The 27,423-nt window shown below is 50.6% G+C and overlaps 4 protein-coding genes and 1 non-coding gene across 5 annotated transcripts; 3 read left to right on the top strand and 2 right to left on the bottom strand.

The window, feature by feature from the left end:
• Positions 1-11,972: 11,972 nt before the first annotated feature.
• On the bottom strand, positions 11,973-13,195 carry CTHT_0004350 (uncharacterized protein; the record flags this gene model as incomplete). Its single annotated transcript, XM_006690912.1, has 3 exons — positions 11,973-12,033; positions 12,105-12,449; positions 12,708-13,195. 3 exons carry the CDS (start codon positions 13,193-13,195, stop codon positions 11,973-11,975), a joined length of 894 nt encoding a protein of 297 aa, XP_006690975.1.
• Positions 13,196-13,675: 480 nt separating this feature from the next.
• CTHT_0004340 (uncharacterized protein) lies at positions 13,676-14,612 on the top strand (the record flags this gene model as incomplete). Its single annotated transcript, XM_006690911.1, has 2 exons — positions 13,676-13,869; positions 13,928-14,612. 2 exons carry the CDS (start codon positions 13,676-13,678, stop codon positions 14,610-14,612), a joined length of 879 nt encoding a protein of 292 aa, XP_006690974.1.
• A 350-nt stretch (positions 14,613-14,962) lies between these two features.
• Positions 14,963-15,059, top strand: CTHT_0004330. Its single transcript is given in 2 exon segments — positions 14,963-15,002; positions 15,022-15,059. It is a non-coding gene; the product is annotated as a tRNA-Ile (tRNA).
• A 4,097-nt stretch (positions 15,060-19,156) lies between these two features.
• Positions 19,157-19,870, bottom strand: CTHT_0004320 (uncharacterized protein; the record flags this gene model as incomplete). Its single annotated transcript, XM_006690910.1, has 1 exon — positions 19,157-19,870. The coding sequence occupies one exon, from the start codon at positions 19,868-19,870 to the stop codon at positions 19,157-19,159; it is 714 nt and encodes a 237-aa protein (XP_006690973.1).
• Positions 19,871-22,021: 2,151 nt separating this feature from the next.
• On the top strand, positions 22,022-22,944 carry CTHT_0004310 (uncharacterized protein; the record flags this gene model as incomplete). Its single annotated transcript, XM_006690909.1, has 3 exons — positions 22,022-22,388; positions 22,446-22,576; positions 22,651-22,944. 3 exons carry the CDS (start codon positions 22,022-22,024, stop codon positions 22,942-22,944), a joined length of 792 nt encoding a protein of 263 aa, XP_006690972.1.
• Between the last annotated feature and the right edge of the window lie 4,479 nt (positions 22,945-27,423).

Below are 27,423 nucleotides of genomic sequence, written 5' to 3'. Positions count from 1 at the left end.
AAGTAACGATGAGGGGCGAACGGCGACTGTACCGGAGGGTCGGTAACGGTTCCCTGTGTTGGCTGGTTGCATGCGGAAAGACGAAGGCAACACAAAGGAGTGCTCTATCGAAGAGAGAGAGGGCAGAAAGGTGAATCGATGGTCGTGAGAGGGACTTATGCCAAAGAGAACCACGCTGACAAAAACACAAGGAGCGTCGGCGGCATCGAGATGGGCTCAGGATGGCGAAATGTGGCCGTCCAGCGCTAATGTCGTCGTCACCTGTCGTCGAGACCAAAGGGCTTGAGTGCGTGTCCAGAGAAGTAAGGAGATGATGAGAGGAGGCGATGATGGCGGAGATAGTTGTTAAGAGACAAAGAGAAAGGAGGCCCAGGTCAGTGGAATTCCGCAGTCTGCTTTGGGCCAAGTCCAAAATTCTGTTTCAGTCGTCTGGATAGCAGTTGTGCTTTTTGAGAAAGGCGCCAGGAACTGGAAGGAAGTGGAGGAGAATACGATAATGAAAAAGGAGACACGACGAGCGCACAAGGACGTAAACAAAGACGTTCAGGCTGAAAGAGACCAAACAGCGAGCAGAAGAGTAATGTGCGGGTGTTGCTGGCCTTGAGATGCTTTTTGGGGGGTAGGCCGATGGCTGACGGCTGCCAGATGCGCGCTCGGGAGAGACCTGGCAGGGGGGAAATGGCAGGGAGACTAGATCGACCGGAAGGGAAAACGGGCGAAAAAAAAAAATAAAAAGGGAAATGAGGGGGCTTTGTCCCGCGGTTGGGCGAAAGTGCTACCTGTAGCGGTATGGTACCTCCCCAACTGGGCAGGAGTTAGGTAGCGCATCAATAAGAGAAATTCCAACGCTCTCGCCCCCTGTCGGTCCCCAGCTAGTACTTGCCTGCATTTGTGCCCCACCACGCTTCCCCCAAGGCCCGGCCCTTCCCCAACCTTCCTTGCTTTGCCTGCCTCTTTCTGGGCCATTCCCGATCAGTGCTAGGCCGCTCACGATAGCATACCAAGTTGCCGACCTGGATGCCTTGAGCATCGATGGCTGGTGGTCTGTGCCCAGGGGCATCCCTAGAGCGAATCCACTGATACGGAGGCCAGGTCGTGCCTCATCATGATGATGGTGCCACGACATTACGACAGATAGCTCTCTGGTCTTGTGTGCATGCGTCGCGTTTGCTGCTGCAATCTGTTGGGATGCTGCGCGTCTGGCCTCCAGAAGTTCGGACAACCGCCGACAGTCGACTCTTGTACCACGCCGGGAAACAAGTCACAAATCGAATGCACAATCCAGACAAGCGATGATGGTGACGCGAGTGGGGCGCACATAACTGCGATCACCGCAGCAGGAATGCTTCTAGAAGCCTTCCTTTTTGATGGTCTGCCCCCATCACCTAGGCCTAGCTTTGGCCCCTGATTTAACCAGGCTGTGGTCCGTGCTCTACTCATTTTATCCAATCAAATGACTTGCTTCTGGCGAGATTTCGTCCGCGTTTTCTCGAGTCGGACGACGACCCCGCTTGGGTTCCACGCTGCTTCTGGAAGTCTTCTTCCCCGACTCGCTGCATGGTAGCGGGTTGCATCGCTTTTACAGCTCGTTGAGATGGCGCAGCCATAGCATGACACGCAACACGATGTATTGTACGACACTGGAATTTTAGGGGAACATACTGTCCAACGTGCAGCTCTTTGTCACAACGCGTGTGTTCAGTGGTTCAGCGCTTCACTCTCTCATCAACACTAAGCCATTTGGGCGCCGTCCGGAACGCTCGAGTCCAATTGTGCCCAAGATCCTCTAGTTTGGGAACTTGCCGCGCCACGCAGAAGGCGGCTCATCTTGTGCATGGCTGCGATGGGTTAGTGTTAGCATCTCGGTTGACGGATGGTAGATGAGGGCATCCACATGGCGTCGCCGCTCGGACTCCTTGGCGAAGAATCCCGGCCAAAGCTAAAGAAGCAGGGGTCTGGTCTCCGCTCTCCCCACATTCTGCCCTCGGGCGGCCTTTATGGCGCCTCACAGCATGAGTCGTGCTTTCGATCGGGATCCAAGCCACACAAGCTCGGAAAGAAAAGGACGTTGACATCAGAGTAGCTTACCGCAGTGGGGTCACCTACCTCGCTTTATTTCTTTGGAGATATTGTCTACTGAGTAGAGTAGCTCACAGGCTGCCTTGTCGACGCGATTCTCGCGGTGCTCTCGGAGCCATCCAGGAATGGATGTCAAGGTGACTCTCCAACGGCTGGCTATTTTGGTGTCGCAAACATCTACTGGAAAAGGAAAAGTCCATCCGCACAGACCAGCTCCCCAACCAGATCGCTGTTGACCGCCCGGCAAAAAGATAACTAAACATGGCCAATAGGAACGCAGCTTGGCAGCAGAAGGTGCGCAGCGGGCCGTGAGCGCGGGGGTGTGGTGTTCGGGGCACCAGCGGTGTCCGAAGAAGCGGGACAGCCATCAACCCAGGATCAACCAATAAGACTCCCAAACCATTTCCAAAAAGCTGTCAAGAGCTGCGAAAACAGTGCCATTGTCATGGCACACCATCTTCTCGCTTACAGATGTTGCTGTCAAACCGTTTCTCTCGCATTCTGGTTCACAAAAAGATTGTTGAGCAAGTTTCCAGCCAAGTGGTCAGGGTTCGGCCGGAAGAAGTTGGTTCCGAGGGTCATTACATCATCGGCATTCTAGATGCCCAAACATCCAATCCAGTTTCAATTTCGACCACACAAAAACAGGACCATGATGCAACTTGTGAATAAAAGCAAAAACGGAAGGGTTTCCCGGTCGATTATGCTCGCCGTGGCGCCGCGCTCGCGGGCTGATTCAGGCTTGCCAACGCGCCCTGAAATCATGACTCCAACCAGCTGGACACATCCCACCCGTCCTCCACCAGAAACGCAACGGCGGTGCGAAACTCGGGGACGACGAAGATCACACACTTGAACATCATATAACCGGCTCGGCCATGTATTTTTCGTATCTGGCGCTCAGAACTCATCGCATCGTTAAACCTTCGTGACATACATGTTCGTCTGCTTTCCTCGTCCCACGGAAATGTTAAACACATTGTCCACGGTTCGGGCGCTTTGAGCCGTCATCATGCCTCGCTTGACCCCCACCTAGGATTTCTCTGTGCAGCGTTGGGTTGCGTGTCTCAAGAAGCGAGTTTCGCCACCAAACTTTGGCCGTTCATCCCGAATTTTGCCTGTCGGCAACGGGCCTTTGGGTGGCTTGTTCTACCTGGATCTGCCTGCTGACAGCCCAGCCCACTGCATCGCCAATACCGCCGCCCTTCCGCCTGGTCAACGGCCGCGGCAGCCTTCCGTAACCCGCCTTTCTCCAAGCGAGACACGACATTGGGATGCTTGTTGCGATGATAGCCGCTGCCACCATCGGCGGAGGGTGTGCCGAGCACAACGCCGATGTCTTGGATCTTTTTTCGCAGTGTTTACAGCTACCTACATACTCCGTGCATCCAATCCTTATCGAGCACACAAAGACCTGCTTTAACTATGGCCATCTCCTGTCAGGTGATGTCGACCGTTTCGTTTGACAATGACAATACCCCAGTCGAATGAGCACCGCGGAATTGCCGATAACCCACAAAGAAAGCTGCCGTATCACGTAATGGTCTGGACTGAAGGCGAGGGGCCGATCCCAACGGGGAACGGGCTTTTTTTTTGACACTTTCCTTTCCAACAACCCGATCTACAGGGTCCTACCGTGCAGCGGCGTTAGCCAGGGGAGGGAGGGGGGGGGATACCTCCCTAGCACGGGGCGATGGCAGGTACGAAGGTTGGCATGACGCCTGGCATGTAGGTACCTGAAGTATGCAGGTAGGTCTGTGTCTCTGCATCAGGGCTGCGAGACAGGCACCGGAAGGCATCTGTGCAACGCTAAAGAAGCCGTGAATCCCACCGAGCCCCGACACAACAGCAGCGCCGATCACAGCCCGCCGTTCCACTGGTCTATTGGTGACGCGGCGGCGGGATGAGAGGTTGCGTTGACAGTGTGTGCATGCCCATGTCGGCTCTCAACGGCCAGGATGTGGTGGGGGGTACAGGACAACTGGATCCGCATCCCGCGACAGAGCAGAACACATATGTCTGTTCTTAGGTACCACGAAAGCGTTGAGAAGTGAGCTTCGCAACAGGGACCCAGTGACCAAACACAACGTGTGTGTGGATTATTGGGTGGCTGTTGTTTGCAGTGTCTTTCCTTATCTGTCATATGCTTTCTTAGGCCCTGTCAAGTAAGCAATCCAGAGCCTCATCAATAGTGTGCTTCCCCTATCTGTCTATCATTATTCCTCTCATTAGAACGTTTTGTAATCCGTAATGTAAGCTTATTATCGGCCGTGCAAATCTCCCAAAGGTTTTTCTCAAATCCATGCCAGCGGCAACCCCTGCCATGCATGACCAACCCTCGTCTCACCATCCCAAAACGGCATGGTGACAGAAAAAGAAGCGAGTATGGAAGGTTTCCAGAACCCTTCCGCACCGGGCGTCTTCTCCCGCTTTTCTCAGCGACAGCGACAGCCGTCATCCGTGCCGTGACCGTGTTTGATCGCCAAGTGTACACTGCGGGGAAAGCTACCTAGGTATATACGTACCTCTTATTCGAGCGAGGTTGCATCCATCCCGTTGCGTCTTGCATGGTCTTTTGCAGGGTCTGTGTGTGTGTTCTCGAAAATGTCAAGATTTTTCTAGACGGCGGACAAGATCAAGGAACAAGGCGGCACAAGAACAACAATTGGACAAACATCCAGGAATATTAGATGACAACCAACAACCAACCCGACGGCTGTACCGCGGGCACGGCACATCATGACTGGTTCACCAAACACTTGGGCGACACACAACCGGATGCTTGCATGCTAGGTTCAAAGTTGGCTGGATGACTGCGGCATATCCACCAGTAAGGCAACAACAGATGAGAAGGAAGGACGAAAATTCGTGGCGCCCTTCGCCGTGTGACCTTCGATTTTTTTTTAAAAAAAAAAAAACTTTTTGTGCGCAAGGGCCGAGTCTGGTTGGCTGGTGAGCCCGTGGCCTTCTTTTTAGCGTCCAGGAGGCGTGGAAGCGCTGCTGTAATGGTTAATCTCCCTCCACGAAGTCACCCACGGAGCGGCCGCCGCCGAACTACGGAACTGGGAATGGCCCCAAACAACACAAAGGAATCCGACAAAGCGCCGCTGTCATCACCATTACCATGCATGCCTCACGTTCTACTGGCTCTCTTTTTTTTTTTTTTTGATACCTGATTTTTTTCAGTCCAATCGTTGACAATAAAACATCCGATCCTGTCGTGATAGGAAGCAGGATCTTGGCTGGAGAATGATGACCAAACAAATCCACAGCTCACCTCACCGTCGTCGTTGCTGCCATCTGCTGCGCCAAAAGTCTCTTTTGATCGGTCGGATCGGTCTCGAATTTGGCTTCTGGTCGTGAAGACCTGTCGAAACTCCACCGCCAAGCCCAGATATTCGTGGATCTGTGGATCAAGTCAGCGAACAGACTTCTTCCTCGGGCCTGGCTCTAACAGCAAAAGCTCGCGAAAAGCAAAACCTGGGCTATATGTATTTCACGAATCCACTCTGCGCCCAGGCGAGGCGACAACAGCTGCAGCCCTCATCAGCCAGCAAGACAAGATGAACGGGAAGCTGGGAACGAGGCTATGCCTCTCCACGCAGATGGCGCTTGAACCTGATTCCCGATTTAGCTGAATTCCAACCAGCGGCTTACAGGCGAAGAGACTTGTCCTTTCCGATCGATCGAAGCCTGCCTGTTGATGATGCCGTTTTCTCCTCATGAAGAGAAAACCCGGAATGAGAGGAGCGTTGAACTCAAGTCGGTCCGTCTTTCTGCGAAGCATCTCCTCATCCGAACTGACAGCAGGCTCGGCGCCGCCATCTTCCCTTTCCCTCTCGATGTGATCTGATCTGGGAAACAAAGATGGCCTCGGATGGACCCAAGAAACCCGAGGGTATTTACAGGCTTACCACCGATGGTCGGCCAGCGACAGCGGCGAGACGCAAGGCCACAGCTTGTTTGCTGCCCTGATTTTCTTTCCTCCGGCCTCTTGGCATGGGCGATGTGGGAGCTCGAGCCTCGTCAAGATGCCCGACAGAGAGATCTCCGCTTCTCCCTAGGCCTTTTTGTGGATAAGCTGTCTGTAGAGTGTAGACTATGCGGCGCCATTATCCACATGTATCTCGAACTTTTCGAAGCTTCAGGAAGGGGGCCCAAGCTGGCGGTACTGGTGAAGAGAGAGCCCCGTGCATCGCCGACACACTAGCTTCCCGCTGCGGCGGTCTGATGTTCCTGTCGGGATCGGAATCGGGATGTGCTGCGCCGTTGGCGACCCGACTCCTCTGAGTGCATGTCAATAGCTCACGGCGCCCCGAGGACATCTTACAGAGTTGCAGGGAGCAGATAATGTCCGAGTCTTTCCCACAAACGTTTGTTGGGCTTCAGCTTGGCATCTGCAACCACAAAAACATCAACGTCCATTTTCCTGGGGAAGCTGGATTTCGGTTTTTTCTGAGAAGACATCCCTGCCTAGTACCCACCAATGCCCAAGCGTAAGTAGCATTCCAGTGATTTCGTTCCACACCGATGGTCCATCATGATGCGCTCCAATCCAAACCATGACACCATGGTCAGTATGGAGCGTTCCAAACGAACGGGCTCTGCCACGAAAAGGTATGTGTCCGTAAACAGCAAGCTACGACCGAAGCTACAACTTCCGGTAATCTCTGCAACGCTGCCCTTTGGCAACGCTACCTACCGACATGCACTAGGGAATCTATACTCCGAAGTATGTACTAAAAGGTAACCCCAAGAAGACAAGCGTATGCAGTCTTCCAATCGTCGCTATTCCTTAGCGAAAACCGTGGATCATGTGAGGGCAAGAAGCTTGCTTGCCTTGTCGCAGGTTGACAGAATGATGATCCTCCGTTATTGAATGCTACTGCAGGCTAACATCCTGCTCCCTGCCCATCTTCTCGCTCGCCCTCTGCCATGTTGTGTTAAGAACAGGGGATAGATGGTCGAAGTATGTACCCTAGAGTTACAGTCATTTCTTAACTGCAATATTGAAGGAATATACAATGAGACCATAACTTTCAGTAAGTATACTTGAAGTTATGAAGGACTGTGACAATTTTTCAGGTTCAGATAGCCAATCTGACCAAGTGTTGATGAACAACTTTCATTGTACCAGTCATATCCACTTGGCGCTATATTCGCGTGCACGTGAGTGGAGGATGGCATCATCTCGGGATCGCCCCTACGAGCATTAGGTACACACTTTGTGTTCGTTTTATTCACGCCCCTGAGAGTTCCTCTCTTTCTTTCTGAGGGAGGGGAAGGCCAGCCAGGGTTTGGGTGGCGCTTCTTTGATGTCATTTGTTTAGTGGGTGGAGGTGAATACGTATGTGCCGATAAGACATCATCGGTAGCAGCGATGTTGGCAGGGGCAAAAAGAAAAGGGTTCGAGAAGACAAGGAGATGCAAGCCACACCTGCACTCAGAGCGGGGTTCTGTGCCATTGGATGCAACACATACATCGAAAAAAGATCTTAATCCTTCTACACCTCTTACGCAAGCTTGACTAAACCTTTTGTTTACCATTATGAAAGCAATATGGCTTGTGAAGAAATGCAGAAGAACTTTTGTATCCATTGCCATGGAATAAAGTATTGACAAGCTGCAGTATGTCCTACCCCAGATCTCCTCCACTCTTATCACCGCACCAGTGGTCTTGGTTCCAGTGTCTCGTTTCTCCCTGCCCAGATGGGTGAGGCTCATGAAGGTCTGTGCGAGTGTATGAGTGCGCAAGTGTGGTTTTCAATGGCTCGGCACTTAGTCTCCATCTTAATGAAGGCCAGCCCCGCTGGGGGGGACCGGGTGTGATGTGCTTGAGAACGTTGTTTCAATTTGCTTTTTTATGCTTGGTGATCAGGAAATGTTGCGCACCTTATTAGAACATATTTGTGAGAGTGTTTGGTTTGAGTCAGCTCAGGACTAGGTTGATGAAGATCTGCCAGTGAGTGAGCGCCTGCCTGGTGCATTAGGTACTCCTTACACTCATAGAGCTCACTGCATCTAGGAGTTCCGTCCCTGCGTGAAACACAACCCGCCCTTACACTGAACATCGATCGACACAACGAGATATCCAAGCACATGTTAAGCCAGCACGCTAACACTAGCATCATCCGTGCTTGCATCTCACTTAACCCGTGTCCCCCACGCGCCAAACCCTGTAAAGTCTTTCTTGCGGATCTAAGGCGAAGATCCTACGTAAGATTCCTCCGATATCCATGCAGTGCGTGGTAGGGAGACCTGGGCGTTCAGTATAGGGAACAGTTGTTTCGTCTGGCATTGCTATCCTCACACTCTTTTCACTTGTTGTCTGCCCTATAACCTTAAAACAAGAATATGTTACTCTCATCCTCCTGTCATGAAAACAGCACCATAACCTCTGTCACATGAATGTGGCCAAGGTAGGTTCATCAGTGTACTCTGTCATGAACTATCATAATACCCCCTCCCCCCCTCCCCCCCAAACCAAGGTAGGCAGGGTATGGCATCATCTGGTCCAAGCTGTTCCATGGATCGGCAGTTGAGAAACCACAGTGTGTGTACTTGGTGCCGGGTTCCATGTGCGGTATGGGCTTCTGCATATGGTACATATCTATGTTGAGCGTTGTGCATGAGGTGGGGGAACAGCTTGCAAAAAGGGACGATCAAACACTGAGGGTTACATAATGCTTGGAATCGGGAGTCTGTTTTGACAGTTGCTACGGGATGGAAATGAGGGGTAAGGTGTGAATGCATAGGATGCAGCAAGAGTGATGAATAAGGACAGTCGTGATTGTATTCTGATCTGCATATTGACGTCCTGGTAACGGGTTTCATGATGTGATCTTCTGAGTAACATAAGAAAGTTTTGGCCTTAGAAGATTACGACTTTGAAGTTCTTCGATGCCAATAGCATTTGAAGTACACAAGATATTGAGAAGGCTAGTTTTACCAAGAGATTATAGCAGAAGGGTTGACTTGAAGCCTTGGAGATAGGCGTTACTTACTCATGGTCGACTTAGCTAAGGACCCTACAAGAGATGTTGCCGACGAATTTTGCCGTCAAATGCATAAAAGTGACCAAGATTTTACAAAGCATCCAACCATCAACCCAGAGTTCTGATAATACATGGGAACTCAAAGCAACTAGTGGAGGTATTGGGCTTGCCTCGCAAGGAGCTCGCTTCGATGGGGAGCTGCTTCAAAGGACAAAGACTCAGCAAGTCCTTCATGCATTAAGCCACCCCAAGAATTGTCGAGCTTTTCAGAGACTCAGCGTTTCAAGCCAATAAAGAAATCAACTTCTCTTACATCTTAAAAGTTGTTTATCCCCATACTCTTCCTGACTTCGGAGTCTGTTTCAAGGTTCATCATTGATGGCTATAAGAACAAGTTGTGGATGATTGTTGCTAGCACTAATCTAGCAATAGAACAGTTGGAGTCTTCATGTCTCGAATGTAAACTGGAGCACGCCCAGATGTGCTTTGGGGATGAAATAAGGCATTGAGGGTTCAGCAGGTGTAAGTACCGGCACCGTCCCAACCTTTCCATCCTTCACTGCGGGATTCGCGCCATACTGCTCGATTTCTCGCGGTACTCGCGCGGATCGGAGTCAGCCTTCATGTTCAAGTATCATGATCGCCGCAGCCAAAGGCACTTCTACCATGGCAATGGCAGGCCTCGATGTTATGGCCATCGTCGCTGAGGGGTTGATTGGATCTGCTGGTTGCTCAGCTTGGTGACATTGAGTTTGCAGCCCTGAGGATCACGGATGATATTCACGGCAAGATAGCGACGAGAATCTCTCCACAATGGCATTGTTAAGGTATGATGCAAGAAAGTGCCAGAACACGATGTCGTCGATTCATTGAGAGCTAAGCAAAAAGGCAGGAAGACATGGGCAAGCGACTAGATATGTACTGATTCTTGTCTCTTAACATGGAATGGCAGTACTTCAACCCTTGAATAATATCGGGGGCGTTATGAATGTCCAGACCTGCACGTGTTCTCTAGTAAACAGCCTCTTTTCTTGAAAACTAGCCAAGTGATTATATATGACAACTACCATGATCTGTGACAAGTAACAAGTGACCTCGGACGGGGATAAATCCTATGTTCGATTAAGAGATTTGAGAATGGGTCATGATAATGCCAAACACCTCCGAGTTGGTGGACGAGACAGTTCACTCATATAACTTTACCATGGAAGCTACGCAGGTAGAAATCTCGCGCAATAAAATTATTAGGCCTTATATAACGACAAGATAACCTGGCACAAACAGAATTGGTTGTCAGATTTTCCTGCTACGTTCCATACAAAACCCCAAAAGGCAGTTCCGAAACCCCAGGTTATCTTTGAAGGCATCAGTCGAACTAGTTATTCAACACTGTCAGCTTTGACATTCAATGATTGTCAACAGAACCGGATTGTTTTCGTTTGTTATCTTATTCCCGTGGTAGATATGGTTAGCGGGTTCTCTAGGAACTGTGGTTCTGCATTGACCGTCCACTCTTCCATTCCTCCCGATGCTTTGTCCTTGTGTTTGCGCCTTGACCCCAAAGCTCACCAGAACTGTCCGTACTTTAATCGCTCTCACTTTCTCTTTGGTGTGGATGTGGAGCAAAATATCCTCCACTGACATGAGCAGTCTGTGGCCCTGCTGTACAGCGCATGATTTCTCCCCCGTGTAGAAGACACCAGAGGGTTCTTGGACGTAACCTTGCTCAGGAGGAGCATCGATGCCAAGTATTTCCCACCAGGAGAGCCTTATTGGCTGGTTTGCCGGCTGTGGCCTTTGTGATTGTTTCGCAGCAGCAGTAGCTTCCTCGGCTCTCTTCTGCAAGACCCATCCTTATTGGATAATGCGCAGGTTGTTAGTGACTCAGTAGCCTGGCCTCTGAAGTATGCTTGACGATGAAGAGTGTCTTTGCCGCAGATATGCTTCACCTCCTTTTTCATTTCAAGAGTGCGGTGGAATAGATCGAGGCATTGCTAGTGAGTTGGGAGCATGTTGCATTTGCAGTGGCTCCAGGGACTGGGGTTGTTATTCTGGGCCAATATCGGCTGTCGATTGACAAGATACTTGCTGATACCACTGCCGTAATACCGTTTGAGAGTGGACTTGCAACACAGACTTTTGTCAACTGCTGCAGGGAGAAGAAACGGACCCAGCATGTCAAAGTAGAAATGCCCGAGCGTGCCAATAGGAAGCCTGGGATCAGTTAATTCCATCGGCATCAACCTAGCAATTCTGACGTGACGGACAAATTTAATGAGGAAGAGTCGGTTTGGCTAAGATGTTGTTGATCGAGAGGTGTCGTAACCGGTATGATTCACTTTTAGCTGCCCACGGCAAGCCCTCGAAACGGGCTAGGAGACAAGATTAATTGGAGCTCGTGGTATTCACCCAATGAGGTCGAGCTCGTTTGGTGAAGATCTCCATTTTGCCTTGTCTGCCGCTAGCCCAGCTCGAAACCGCAGCTATAGCCCCTTTGATTCGTTAATCCAGGTGACAGGAGCGTTAAACTGATGGCAAAATTAAGATTAGTTAGCTCATTGAAAATTCACAGGCCGAGCATGTTGAGGAGTACACTTTGTCAGGCCAGAGAAGGTAGGAGCCACACTTACCCAGCTGCTCGCCAGGCTTAGTACTTGTCGAGTTATTGGGTATTGGACTGCACGATGAAGGGAATTTCGATATATTTTTTTCATTGTTGCAATAAAAAGATGCTCTTGATAATGCTTAAATCAGAGAGATGGAGGGATGTGACGATTATGGTAGATGGCAACGTCCAAGTACTTTACGATATAAACCCCATCATGCTGGATGGAACGAATAGAACGATATCAGGCTCAGGATAACAATTGATGTGATCCTATGGATCGTATACTCCTTTCATGACTCATGACGCCCAATCTCGGGTAACAGCTGCTCTGCCAACTGAGCATCCACAAACCTATAACGCAACAGAAAAGGCAAGTGGTCAGTACAGTTAACAGTAATTATGTCCAATCAAGCATAACTTACTCCGTGTCGCCATCGACCGCACCCGCTTCGTGGGCACCTGTAGGGTCTTGGTCAGGATTTGTATGAAGAAAATGTGAATGAGTGAGATGGTTGGTCTGGTTTGCAGAGCCGGCTAGCTGAGATCCATCTGCTTCGGAAAAGGTGGATGAAGTCGAAGTTCCCTCTGCCGGTAGATGCCCATTTTGTACCATTAAATGGCCAGGTTGATTGGGCAGGCCTTGGTTATGAAGAGCTTGAGGTTGGGTAACCAGTTCCTCACGAGGAGCAGACCGGGAAGCCGCCTCGTTGGTTGCATTGTCATCAGGTTGAGGAGGGGCTGGAAGCTGGTCCTTAGCCTTGCGTTTTCTGTTTGGCTTAGGACCCGTGTATAGTGAGCAGAGGGATGTATTGTCGAACCACTTGCAATTGGAACAGCTGTTATGAAAATACCCCGGCAAGACACGGCAGCTCAAGAACGGGCCCAGGGCATATTTCGCCCGGCGTTCGGTACATTGTTGACAGGAGACGGGAGCATCGTCTCCCCGAGAATGAATAAGCAATCCATTGATGTAGCTTGGACGTCGAGAAGCAATATGCCTTGCCGTGATCCAGCCCTGAACGAACTCAATAAGCTCGCGACTGGGAAGCTTGAAGATGGTTCTTTGGATTTCATGGACCAAAGACTGCTCCGTTAAGGCTTCCCGGATGCCGATTGTTACAACAGAAACAGCCCGTTCGGCTTTTGCCGCATTCCATTTCTGGACTAAGGGGTCACTCTCGTACTCAGACTCTTTGACCGTTGTGTTTGGACGGCCAGGAGGACGACCGCGTCGTTTCTTGGAAAAAGCCGATGGCATCCCATCGTCCTGGGGACCAGGAGCGGCAGAGCTGGAGGCATTGCCACTTTTCTTCTGACGTGACTGACCCGAAGCCTTCTTGCTAGGTCGTTCAGGGGCAGGCTGCGTCTGTTGCAACGGAGGGTTGGTGTCTTGCTGAGGGGCCAAGGATAGTTGTGGTTGTTCGGGGAGGGTCATTGTTGGTGCCATGGTGCTGCCGAAATTAGGCTCACCGGTCATGACATTGCTGGCAACAGGTTCATTTGTTTCCGTCATCTTGAAAATGTTCTGATATTTTCAACCTGAAGCCCTTCACAGGGGTTGCTGAAAGTGAATAAGTCAGTTGCTACAAGAAAGATGGCAATAGAAAACGTGAGGCGCGCGCATTTTTTGTAGAGGCGAGTTCGCGGTTAAACAGTGGCCGGCGATTGGATTGATCCTGCTCCAGGTGGTTGTCACATGACGCACGGATCATCTTTGATCTTGGCGTCTTGGCATCTTGGCCAGCCACCAGGGTCCTGCTGATCTCGACAGCGGCCCCTGGGCCTGCGTCTCTGCCGACGCAAGACAACAACCGTATCGCAGCTGGGGAGTACCCAACCTGTCCTGCTCCTTCAGCCAAGGAAAACACCACATCGCTTCCTCTCGCCGAGGTCATCACCCTCACCAAAAGACATCTCGATTTTTTTTTCGAAGTCGTCGGTGCGCTGGGCGCTGCTTTCCGGGGTCTGTTTTCAAGTGCTTTGATCTTGCACCATGTCGGCCAGTTCTCTGCTTCTTCTGGCCGACCATATTAAACTGTCGCTCCTGGAGCAGCAGCGTGCCCGGTCACTGGGACTCAAGAGGGATTCGCAAGAGGGTTACATAGCACGCTCGCTTGATCAGTTTCGCGATGGGTTAGAAGCACTTGAGAAGGAGCAGCAGCGCCTACAGGCAGCTGGAGATGAGTCGTATGTCAACTTTTCCCATCCCGTCCTCAAGGAAACCAGTTTAACATCTCCTACACAGGAAAGCAACCTCTCTCGCCGATACTGTTGCTTCGTTGCGCAAGCAATATACTGAATTATCTTCGCAATTTCATGGTTTCACCTCCGCCGCTACCTCCTCAACCCTCACATCTCCCAACGACCCCGCTTTAGCCGCGGACTTTGCCCACGCGCAATCCTCTGCTTCTGCCAACCATCAAAGCGAACAATCGTCCTCACAACCAATTCCCCAGTCCCAACAACAGCAACCCTTACCAAAGAAAGCAGTCCGCTTCTCCTCCCTCACAGCCGACCTCGAATCGCAAACGCCCCTGCCTCCCTACCGCGATGACCCAACCCTCCTTGACGACGACGACTCAGCCGGCTACGCCCGAAACATCGCTGTCAACAACCTAACCAACGCGCAAATTCACGCCTATCACCAGCGGATCCTGGCCGAGCAGGACGCACAGCTCGACGCGCTGGGCGCCAGCATCGCGCGGCAGCGGGAGCTCAGCATGCAAATCGGCGACGAACTAGATAGCCAAGTGGCTCTGTTGGACGAAAGCGAGCGGGCGATGGACCGGCACGAGCACGCGCTGGGGAGAGCGCGGCGACACGTTGGGAGGATCGCGAGGGGCGCGTCAAGGTCAAGTGAGGGACGGCAGTTGGGGGTGATTGTCATGCTGATTGTGGTGTTAATATTGTTGATTATTATCTTGAAATGAGGCTTATGAGGGATGAAGGAAAACAATTGCTGTTGAACACGCGGTTTATGTATCTTTGAGTCAAAAGCAGGAAAGGGGTTGCTTACGGGCTTCCATGTCGGGCGGTTAAGTGTGCATTTCGTCATGGCGTTATGGGAAGGATGGCGTTTTGGCTTTTTTATTATCAGAGTCTATTTCGATCTCTTATAGTGCATCCATTTTCTATGTGTATGCTTCTATTGTCCTTCAATATCGTTCAAGCAGACTCCTCCGTTCCTATGACCCATCATAATTAGAACGTTCTCAGTGGCTACTGAGCATACCTCACTGATGGGGTCTCACTCACCATTAGCCTTATGATCAATTGGCAGGCCCGGTTAGCTCAGCTGGTTAGAGCGTCGTACTAATATAACGTCTCAGTTATATCGAGTGATGCGAAGGTCAACAGTTCAATCCTGTTACTGGGCAATCTCTTTTGTAAAATTTTTCCTCCCACACGAGCCCCACTGAACCTATCATTCGAGCAGGTTTTTCCCCCCAAGGTCACTTCGGCATTTACAAGGGTGTTTTTTGTTGAAGAGAACAAACACTATCGAGATGAAGCTGATGGATTCCAGCCATCGTTTTCCTTCCACCACACATCGCACAAAGTACCTTTCATCAACCAGGCCTTTTGTCAAGGAATACAATTGCTATACTTTTCTTTAGCCATGTTCCTACACATACACCAGCCCCATCTTCTACATCTTCCCCCTTACAAGCACAAACGCTTGACAGCCATTCTGCCCTTAATGACCAGCACCTTCCACCAAAACTCCTCCGGCAACATTGCTCGACAATCTGGTGCAATTTGGTTGGGTCTTTTCCTCACCGGATAACTCCGCAATCCCGAAATATATTTTCTAGCCCCTCCAAGATATCACTCCCGCCTAGAATTCCCGGGCCCGATACTGTCACCTTTTTGTCCTCCGTGGACCAAATTTCGTGGAACTTCACGCTCTTATCACTTGATGCGACAATAATGCAGCCATCCCTGACTGTATTGCGTCTGAGACGGATGCCGCTGTCGTTAACAGAGCGATCATCCCTGACCATATCCTTATCCCTCCCTTTGGCACTGGTCCTTCCAGGGGGGGCAGCAGGGCCGGTGCTGCCTGCCCTTGAATAGTCGCGGCGATCCCTGCTTGAATCCGAGTATGATGGTGGATTCGGATATGGAATGGCATATAGCGCGCGGTGCTCCCCGGCCCACGGAATCGCCGCCACTTGCTGGCATTCGGGCCATGAAAAGACGGCAATGCGAATTGGATGCTCAGGCTGTGCGTATCCAAATGTCGCAGCAATCTCTCGACGAGTAGTAGACCAGATTAGACTGGTGACTTGTGCCGACACCGAAATGGATGCCAACGCGGCGCCGGATCGTGTATGGAAGAAGTGAATGCATTTGTCATTGGAACCTCCTCCGGTAGCCACTAGACTGTCCTGCCAAGGACAAAATGCAATGGCTTTGACTGCCGCCCCGTGAATCCAACGGTGCTTTTCAGAACCGGGACCAAGGATGGGGGGCGTACTGTGATGTAGCCGGACCTGTGTCTCGGCCACCGAGCTATCACTGGTTCGGTTGATTCGTGTCGTCATTTGGCGAGCAGCCTGGGGCTCCCCGTTCATGGCCTCGCTCTGAGCTTGCACTTCGAGAACCTTTGCTGTCTTGAACAAACAACAAAGGTTGTCATTCCCGCCTGTAGCAAATTCCTCGCCGTTAAGAGACCAAGCAAGGCCGCATATTTGCTGTGAATGAACAGAAATTCGAAGCAATGGAGTCATAGCTCCAGCCCAGTTGTATCGTTCTACCTCCCACCTCTCCGGCCACTCGACTGCATAATAGTAGACGTTTCCCAACTCATCACCGACTAGGAGATCTTCCGTCTTGACAGGAATATTTGGATGGATTTGGCTCTTCGATGGCCGAATTGTGCAAACAGGCTTCCAAGAAATGCAGGCAATAGGTGCTGGCTGAGAGACCTCAAAACGGGGCATCGGGGTGGTTCTTGAACTTGACGGATCGGGGTCATCATAAAGCGACATTAAGCCTAGAGTTCCGTTTGACCGTCCGAATGCTAAAATCGCCTTTCCACCCTCTGTGGACGAAAAAGATACGCTTGTGAGATGGCATTCGACATCTGTGCCTGCGCTCAGGAGCTGCACGCCCCGGGTCTCAGACCAGGCATAAAGCAAATCTCCCAGTCCAACTGCGAGCGCTTGGCATGTCGGCGAGTATGCAATGATTGAGCAGTAGAAGTCGTCCCTCAAATTTGGGGCATCGAGGACTCTACATTAAGTTGGTGTGTCAGCCTGCATGTTACTCACAAGCCGAGATCTGCAGTAACCTACTTGAACGGGGCGTTTGGCAGATTTCGAGTTCCCAAGGTTTTCCGAGGCTTAAGCACAGGTCCATCGTTAACCCACTCCGTCCCATTCCACTGTGTCAATGGGCTGCGGTTCCGCCCAGCAGAGTGTTGTCCTGGGAGATGGGTAACATTCACATTCAGGATTCGTTGTGCACGATCAAGATCGAGTGCTGCAGCAAGCCGAGCTTCGTGCTTGCTGAGTTCCTCATCTGTTCTAGGTTTGATAGTCGGAAAGGTTGCTCGGTAGAGGGGGGCGTTCGTGCCGCTTCTCAACGACTGTCCTCTGCCGTTGTCCACAGCTGTCCCTCCGAGGCCGACTGTCCAAATCGTGCTGCCTCCAACTTGTCCATCAACTGCTTCAATCCTATTCTGGTCTAACGGACCAAGCACAGTTGCGACTAGAGACTGCATTAGCGAAAATATTTTCGTCAACCGCCATAAGGATGGTTCCTGACCTCTATTCCTGCTCACTTGGCGCTCGCCTACTGACGGTGAACGGAATTCTGGACCCAAGGGTGGAATGGTTCTTGGGCGAAATCGAAACGCATCGTCTGTGGCACTTCTATGCCGAAGGAGTTTTTCGGTAGGTGTCAGCTCATGAGGATGTTTGGTTGTCTTGAACTTGTCGTGGAGAGTTGTTCCAAGTGGTCTTGCTGGAATGAAGCGATCAGAAAAACCGAAAAACCCAGGAGTGGAGGGTCGTTGGCGTTGCCTAACAACTGAAACTGGATTAAATAAAGACGATGGCATTACTTTTGGTCGACCTAACCGCTTTGGCAAGCTCGCAGTTCTAGATTGGGTCTCGCATGACGTCCGTCTCAAAGGAGGGATCGTGAACAAGGTGAAGGACTGGGATCCGATCATCTCTGTCCCAGAAGTCACATCATCACAAAAAGGGTCCTCGGAGTCAGATCGATTGCCATCACCATGCATCCAGATATCCTCGCCAAAATTCCCTACATGGCTTCCAGCTCTCTTCTCGGGACTTTCTGGAGAGCTGATTGCTGAGGCATAGCCTGAATCTGCCGGGCTGGGAGGGTCATGTGTGCCCGAAGCAAGTGTGGGGTCTGAACAGCATGACTTGAGTCGGATAGCAACATTGGATTGCATGACTGTGTAATTTCCGATTTTGTATTGTTGCGGAGATTCTCCAGCAACCCTTGAGCAACTATGACGCCTTTAATTGTCAATACGGTCTTGTTTGATAGTGAGATGGCTAACCCCCGTGTATGGGGCTGGTGCAATACTGTGACGACCTACACACCAGATTCGAGACTCGGGGTGACAATGCATGGAACATCGGGCTGTCGCTCTTTGGTTTGGCCGGGGGGAGTCAACAAGGTGTCGACCAATGAGCCATGTCACAAAACCTGGTGGATGTCGAGCAGGGCCTGTCGCTGTTGAGGTAGAGCTAGAGGGACAGGACAGGGGAAATGGCGAAGCTCTTGGCCTGGTGTTATGGTGAGAGGCTTTGCTGCCTTGAGCCCAATATTGCCATAGGCGATTTGGTGGTGTATCGATATGACGGTCTGAGCAGAAGCGGAAGATGATGATGTGGTTCCTAGGAACGGTACGAAGAAACTTCAGGCTGCTAGTCGTTCAAGGCTGGGACATTGTGGGGGAGCAGCCAACTCTTCGTCGGTTTGGACTTGCAACACACAGCTTATGAAGGCAAGAGTAGGCAGTCCGGGAAGGTACGTGTCCCAGAAGTCAATGTTGAGTCTTGAGAACCCAGGAAAGGAAGGCAGATTTCAGGCCAGGTCCGTTAAGGCAGCAGCAATCCTTCCAGGTTGAACTGCCGTACCTCAACGATTCACTGCTTCGACTAGGTGGCAGCGGTTGAATTCCAATATTACCATGTTGCTGGATACGGCACAGTTCTGTATTTACTGAGATGTCAGCTTCAAAAAGATCACAGGACTGGAAGAAAATTTACATCAATTTGCCAAGTAGTCAAGCTAATTCCACAGAATTGGAAGTCTGGTGTTTTAATAATTCTATTGTTATTCAAGCAAAAGTAGGTGCCGCCTGTGAAACAAATTCCCTTAAAATAAATGAACAAAAAAGACAATCTATAAACATAGAGGTGTGAGATGCACATGTCCTCCTCACATCTTGTGTCCCAGAGCTAGTCAACACCCGTCAACCCCCGACCAGTTACACCTTGATGTGAATGTACTTGAAAGTACTCTTAGGAACAGTCCGCTTTCCATAACCCTTCGGCTTGGCGTAATTGTACTCCTCAATGGTGACCTTGTCGCCGTTGACAGCAGCAACCCACGCGACATGGCCATAACCTCCACCGCCGTTGTCGGTTTGGGCGATGCAGCCCGGCTTGGGATTGTTGTCGACCTTGACACCGACCTTCTTTGCCGCATCATCCCACTGGTTCGCGTTGCCCCAGGTGCCGCCTTTGTACCGGTTGGTGAACTTGATGCCCAGACGCTTATTGATGCGCCACGCGACGAAAGAAGTGCACTGGCACTTGTAGTAATTCCACGGATCCACACCGCCACAGCTGCTCTTGTATGGGTAGTCATCGGTCATTGGGCCGGGAATGCTGGCGCTATTTCCAGAGCCGGAGCTCGAGCACTTGGTGGTAACATAACCATTAGTACCGGTTTTGACATAGTAGTCAGATACATAGCAGCCGTCAGAGGTCTTGTCCCAAATGTTATTGCCGTTGATGTTGGTGCCAGTGGTCTGGCAGGTGATCTTGACGTCGGTGCCCTTGGCGTAGGTCTTTTTGACTGAGTAGCTGGTGCCAGGACCAGAGCGACAGTTGACGTTGTTGCCAGTGATCTTATAACCCTCAACAAGGCTAGTGAGGGCCAGGGCTTGAAGGAAACCCGCAATGATGGAGAACTTCATGGCTGAGAGAGATTGACTGGGCTAGTTTGAAACTGCACTGATGTTAAAGTTTAAAAAGTGCAGTGACTATAGCCAAAAGATGGTAAGACGACACTCTTGATGGCTGGTTAAGTGATGAATAGACAAGTTCGAGCTCAATCGATCATGAGGGCGGATCATACCTTTAATAATTTTTCGATCTTCTTCACTTAGACCAAACTTCCGGTCTTTCCAGATCACCAGTGTTCATCATACCATGACCCCCCCACATCTCTGATGATAGCTCCGATAGTTTGTCTTTGAACCATTTTACCAACTCTGTAATTGCTCAGTGAACATCTAGAATTCCGTAAGACGGTAGCTAAGACTCTCCGCGTGATATTGTTTACAGGCAGCTCTCCCAAACACAGTTACATCATAATGCCGAACACCTCCACTAAACTAGACCAAAGGAATGTTTCTTTGATCTCGGCTTGAGTGTTTCCCCGTGCCTGCCAAGAAGACCGTTCCATCCTTATGCAACCCTATTTTTATCTCTGCTGGCCCCAGCTGCTCAGCCACCACACCGTACAACTCGGTGGCGTCTCTGCCCTATGGCCACCAAATTCCGGAGAGATTGCTGGGCAAACCCAAGCTTATTCCCTGAGGTTGGGAATGTCAGGAGCTGAATGATACAACTACAAAGCTCTGGTTGTTGGTACACTATCGAGAGGCAGCTCTATGGCTCACTTGCCTGTATCCTCATCAAAGTATTAATTTTTGGACAGTTTCTTTGAGGGCCCGAGCAGAACTTGCAAGACGCTTACTTTATCCGTAAAAGAAGAAAAGCCGTGTATTCAAGATAACATGTAAGGTCGGAGAGATGGTTGTGCTTTGCACGACACAGTACGGTAAGCTGTCGGGATAGCATGTTCTGCTGTGTAACGGTGCTCCGCTTAAGCAGGCAGCTACGTTCCTTGAATACAGATGCAGATCATGGATGGGTGTTATCCTCCTAAGAGCCAAGCAAAATTTTAATCCGTCATTTCTGGTACCCTTACACTTGCTGCTATACCCATTCGTTCGGGACATTATGACGTGTGCATGCAAGCATTCAATGTTTGAAGAGGTGATATCCCTATTATCAGGTCAAGTGTATAGACATAGCCATGCCAGACCTGCATATAGTAGAAGGTTTTGGTGTGTGTCAGGCAGGGTTGCTCCAGCCTGCTCTCAGGGCTCAAGGTGTGGAAACAGATCTCGCCTTACAATGGCATGACAGATGCCAAAATATCGAACATAGCTTTTTCAGGCAGTTATGTGTTGTTTTACACTTCAGACAATGCAGTATTTGCATTCATCTGATACTTTGGTTCTGGATGTAAGGTTTGAACCCCTGTTCGGTTTTACGATGCTTATGCTCAAGACTGGGCAAATTGAGCAACTGACTACTCTATGTTCGGCTAATGCATACAAGGTCTCACGAGCTGGAAAGTTGCGAACACAGTCATGGACTTCAAAATGCAACGTTCGATGTCTCTGTGTTTGTTTTTAGATTATTCCTTCAAAGTTTGGGTAGGCGTTTGGTAATGAGAAAGGATCATCGGCTGGGGCGACCTCCGTCTTACTGCTTCACGTTATTGGTTCACCGAACCCTGATGCACTGGTCTCAGATGAAAATACTACGCTATCCCCTGGTCGAGGCGCAACGGGCCATATGTTCACCCCATGGCGGCTACATTCTGTCCGCACAGCCTTTATGTGGCATCAAAGATCACGATATTGTGGACCTTTGACTTTCTATACTCTGACCGAGAAAAACCTATTGCCATCGAGGCTCATGGCAGATCTGGTGCCCGTCTTACTAGTAATGTGGAGTTTGGTATGACCTTTGAACTCGACTGTCCACAGACTTCAATCTATTTTCAGAACCATTTACGTCAAGGCTGAAGAGGTTGTGATTGACACGAGTGCAAACTGCAAGTATAAAGACTGAGACTCAAGACGATCATTTGGTCGCCATTCCAGCAATCAGAACAACACAGTTCACTAAGCAAAGAACAAGAGCTTCGACTCAGCACAGCGATCTCACCCACTCACATTCATCCTCCAAAGTTTTCAGATTTGCTTCCTCCACCTGCTAACTACTGTTCACATTTATTCTAAAGCTAATTCCATTCTCCAATCACCAAAATGAAGTTCGCCATCCTCGCCGCCGTTGCCTCCTTCCTTGCTCCCGCCAGCGCCTATGCCATTACCGGCGACAACGTCAACTGTCGCAGCGGCCCAGGCACTAGCTACGCGGTCAAGAAGGTCTACAAGAAGGGCACCGACGTCAAGATCAGCTGCCAGACTACTGGCACCAATATCAACGGCAACAATCTTTGGGACAAGACCTCTGACGGCTGCTATGTTTCGGACTATTACGTCAAGACTGGCAGCAACGGCTATGTGACCAGCAAGTGCAGCTCTAGTGGAGGCAGCACCTGCGCTGCGCCAAAGTCTAACCAAGCCACTGTCGATCTCATCGCTGAGTTTGAGGGCTTCCGCGCCAATATCTGTATGTGATATCAACCTCGCATTGTACTTAAGAACAAGGCTCTAACTCGTGAACAAGACACCGATGCAGCTGGATACGCCACTGTCGGATACGGCCACAAGTGCCAGAAGGCTAAGTGCGCTGAGGTCAAGTACAAGATTCCCCTTTCCAAGGCCGATGGCAAGAAGCTTCTGGCCGATGATATGAGGGTATGTTCCTCCCTTCATAAAAACCATACCATCTCTGGAAGCCTCATCAATTTCGACTAACCCCAAATCTACAGAGCTTCGAAGTCTGCATTACGAACATGCTCAATAGCAAGGCCAAGCTGAACTACAACCAGTTCGGTGCACTGGTCAGTTGGTCCTTCAATGTCGGCTGCGGCGCTGCCAAGTCGTCGACTCTCATCAAGCGCCTAAACAACGGCGAGAATGTCAACAAGGTTCTTTCCGAGGAGCTGCCCAAGTGGAACAAGGCTGGTGGCAAGGTTCTTCAAGGCCTTGTCCGCCGCCGTGCTGCTGAGGTCGCTCTGGCTAAGAAGTCTGGCAGCTCTCAGGCTCTTCCTGTTAAGTGCTGAGTTACCTGGATATGAGGAAATAGGGCTTGTACACCGATGAGGTTGGGGATGAGATGGTAGAGGTGTAAGGGTAGATAAGTTGATGGATGTGGTTTCGCTTCTTCTTGCTCTCTTTGCTGTACTGTTTTAGACTTCCTGTGTCTTTTTATCTGCTTCTCAAAATTGCATTGCATTGGGCCCAACACTGTACACGCATCTCACTCGGGCTATTTTAGTGAGAAATGACGACTTTCCACATCGCCTTTGTACCTTGAGGTTTGGATCATCAGGGTGCTTTCTGAGCGTTTGATAGCTGTCGAATTATTGAGAGAGTGTTGGAAAGGGAGAGCCATGATCTATGTGAAAAGGATATGGGGACGGTGTCAGATGGACAAGTTTCTGTTCAATCACCTAGTTGAGCTTGAGTTAGAGACATCTATTGCCCAATAGTTTCTCTTGGCACACTAGGTCCGATTTTCAACCCTCATTCAACCTTTGTTGCACTAGGAATCTTGAACAAGAACAAAAAAAAATCCAGCGACAGCCTGACCAGAACCGACCGTTTGATCTTCATCTTTGATGTTTCCTGAATCCGCTTTGCTAGTGAATCGGCAGCGATATAATCTTACTTGCATCCGAAATTCTGTTAACCCTTACACACGGCGCTTGACTTTCACTCGCGTCAAATGAAGAACAAAAGGAGTTGTTGTTGTCGATTGAAGTTCCCAGCAACAGGGGGAGATGCAGAAATGATTGAGCATAGAAAAGACCTTAGTCAAGCGGCATCCTGCTGTTAAGTCCAATCAACACATACAGGCAATTTTGACAAACGCTTCGCATGGATTTGCCCTTTACATTTGTTACACTGGCGTAGAAAAATGCAGCCAACTCCTACAGCTATGGCCCGAAGATCGGGATTTTGGACCTTGAGACTGCTGAGGAATGAAAACCCACATCTGCCTGTTGCCATATGATGGAACTCTATATGGCGGCTTGGGTGACGTCCCAGAACAATGTGTTCATACGCGACTCTCCATGAAAAAGCGGTTTTCCCCTGATAAAGCATTTTTCCTACCAGGCACTACTGACCTGTGGTATCGAAATTCTTGCGAGGAGGGGAACTCATCCCAAGGGCAAGATGGAAATGCCGACTACACAAAACGCTGGTAAAACATGAGCAGTGTTCCTCTACACATCTCATTTCTGGAATGTGGTTGTTCAACCCTGAGGACCAGGACGAGGCTGAGGCGCCACAGACTCCCCGCTGTGGCGGCTGTTTCTTTCTGCCACGATCATTGGCTGGGATATTCCGAAGCCCTGGAGCAAGGGAACAAACTTTCAACCCCGTCCCTAGACCACGAAGTGCCATGCGCTCTTTAAACGAGTCGTGATGCATAAACTCCTAGGTCAGATGGTTTAAGTTATCTCAGAGTCTGGAAAGCATACCGGTGCAGGTTCAGCTGGTAGACTCCATGTCGCTACACGGTCTATTTTGGGGTTGTCCGTTGGGACGTGAGGACCAGAAGCACGTGTTATTTGCCTGTTTCGAAATGCCAAAGCCAAGACCAAAAATTCGGATGACAAGTTCCGGGCTTTATCAAAAGTGATGCAAGCTTCCGAGGGCTGTCAGGACTTGAGAAGAAATCTGATGGACAGAAATAGCCCATGGCTGAGTGTTCCGGCTTTGAGTCAGGTGGCTGTGGGAACGCAGCTTCGCAGTTGCTCTCAGACTGGCCTTGGACTTCATTCATCAGCTGGCTGCTGCCACCATGATACTGCCCCTTCCAGAATTGCTCGAAGATGCAGGCTAATGTAGAAGCAAATTGCTGGATGGCTGGGAGCGATGCGACGGGTTAAACAAGACCCTTGGCACAAAAGTGACTCCTGGCAACCTGGCGACGGCAGCGCAAGGAGAATCAAAAACGGGTTTCAACCCAATGGATTGCTGTCGGCGATTGCGGGGTGTGGGGCATACAGCGGCTGCGAGGCATGACGCGCCGTCGCGCGGGACGGGTAGGATTGGCTAAACAGACAACGATGGAGTTCTCGTGCGAGAACTTCTCGACAGTTGGACGCTGGTGGGGCCATCATCACGAAAAACACTATTCGTCGTCAAAAGAGATGACAAAATCAGGAAGCTAAAAGACTTCCGACATCGCCGGTCCCTTTTCGAGGCGATTTGCTGACTCCTCAGAAAGCAACTTCAGCACAGTTTTGGTCACCCTAGGGCGACTCAAATCCGCGGCTTATTCTTCAGCCCCGCCTGGATGGATCGGTCACCATCAACACTGCAGTACGGTAACTGGCAAGCTGCAGGTGTCAACACACCTCATGTAGCCCTAACCCTCATGGACGCCCAGCTGCCATCGCATCTCCTTGGATTGCTCTCGACCCTCGCGGAACTGACCAGTGAGTTCCATGTATTTAACGCTAACCTGTGTGACCGGAGCTGCTGTCAACAGAGCCCAACAGGCGACCATACGTGTGTCGACTTGACCTGTTAAGAATAGGCACACCGATTTATCTACATGGCCTGCGAGGACTTTCTACGGCCGCCGAAATCTCCCCGACGACTCTGCTAGGGGCTAAGAGCTGCCTTGCAGTCAAGTCATCAATGGCAATGTAGCCAAAGATGCAGTCTGCAGACTCGAACCGCAGCCGAGCGGTTCTGCGTTTGGTGAAACGAGACTGGTCCAGGAACCAGGCGAGAAGCAAGGCTCGCAACAGAACCTGGTGTCTTCCAGGTAGGTAAGCGATTGGGCAGAATCATGGTTGATCTCACAACTTGCGTTGTGTAACCAGAGACGAGCTGATATAGGGTCTGGATGGAAAAGTATCTTAGAATGTACGCAAGAAATACGCATATTGCCTTGCCCGTAGGGAATTCAATCTAGACGATAGTTGCTCCTTCAAGTCATATGCAAGGGGACCAAAACGCATACCTGAGTTTTGGTTCCCAATCTGCCAAAGTCCACATGCTGAGCCGATGACCATGAACCTTCCAGATCGTAAATCTCATTGAGCAGTGGCTTCCACTTTCCTGATGCCGGTAGATCCAAGGAGAGATAGGAATTTGCACTCGAAGGCAGAACCCAAAGCACTCCTGTATCGGTGAAGTACAAATCATTTCTGCTACTTAAAGTAAACAAGGCCTCTATTGAGAACATTGGCCGCCAAGAACTCCCGGAACAAAGGCCAAAGTTACCCTATTCCAGAAGCCACAGATGTGGCCAGGTCAAGCTTTGTGCATGGCCGATAACAAGACAATTTCTGTAGCCAACGTGAATTGGCATTGACTATCACCTACTCAAAGAAAAGGAAGAAAAGTCCATGGCAACTGAATTGTGTCCGGCTGGCTGTCGACTGTGAAGCCCAGGCAGAAACAGTCATCACCAAGGATTGGTTATGTTGCAGCAGGGCTGGCCAGGGTCAACAGTAAACAATGGGCAGCTGTTCTTCCAGAGGAGAGGCACAAATGGCAGGCTGTTGGCAATGACTTGGCTCTTCAAGTGCTGTGACATTAACATTTTTCTGACTTTCTGCGTTAGGCGGGCTGTTGTGAATCTTTGTGGTGTTGACAAGAGATTATGGAAGTCGCCCAGAGGCCACACCCAGCCAGCCAGCATCCACCCATCCTTTGGTGTCTCTGCCTGAGGCTCGTCGTCTGACTGGTCAGGGGGGCTAGAGTGGGAGCCCGTGCAATGGCGGAGTGGGGCCGGTCTGGGTTAATATCGGGACTGGGAACAACTGGGAGTGCTCCTTTTTGTCAGTCCTCGCCCCCCCGGTCATTGTGGTGAATCTGATCGCTGGTTGGTGGCACCTGCTTTCCGCACAGCAAAGCAATTGATTGACCTTGGAACCCACAGGGCAGCACGGCGACCGGCCCCAAGTTTCCCGCTCTGAGCGCAGCACCGCAGCACACAGCAGCAGCAGCAGCAGCAGCGTCGACGTAGGGCCGCATCCCGTTCCCCCATTCCTGTTGCTATACCAGCGTCCAGTGTCAGCGTTCAATGGATAACGGCTGGCTGTCATCGTGAAGAGCAAAGCGATCAAGGTACGGATCCGTATTGTGCCTGCCCATCCATCCAGCCCACACGCAGCAGTAGCAGCAGCAGGAGCACGCTCGACGCACGCCTCATCCATCCACGCTCCATTCCCCAGTCGTCCCGCTTGTTTGCGTTTAGATTCTCCATTCTCCTTTCCCTGTCTCTTTGCCATTTCCCTTCCCCTTCATATCCATACCCCCTACCCACAGCTATACCTACCAGCCCCTACCACTCAACACCCTCTTACCACTTGTTGCCTTCCTTTTCTCTCTTCCGCCTTTTGGCCTCCAGGTTCTTGTTCCCCCAGGTCACAGCAGCCTGGGCGTTCTCCTTGTTTGCCAGCGGCCGCTCTGTCCTCTCATCTTTGGCTCTCTGCCACTTCGACTCGGCTTGACGCTGGTTCGCCATCGATTTCTCCCTGTGCCGGCTCTGGGACTGGCTTTCGCTGCTCGAC

The sequence above is a fragment of the Thermochaetoides thermophila genome, assembly GCF_000221225.1.
Source record: "Thermochaetoides thermophila DSM 1495 unplaced genomic scaffold scf7180000011806, whole genome shotgun sequence".
Lineage (NCBI taxonomy): Eukaryota > Fungi > Ascomycota > Sordariomycetes > Sordariales > Chaetomiaceae > Thermochaetoides > Thermochaetoides thermophila.
The sequence above is the reverse complement of the archived record's forward strand: the minus strand, read 5'-3'. Positions and strand labels throughout refer to the sequence as shown.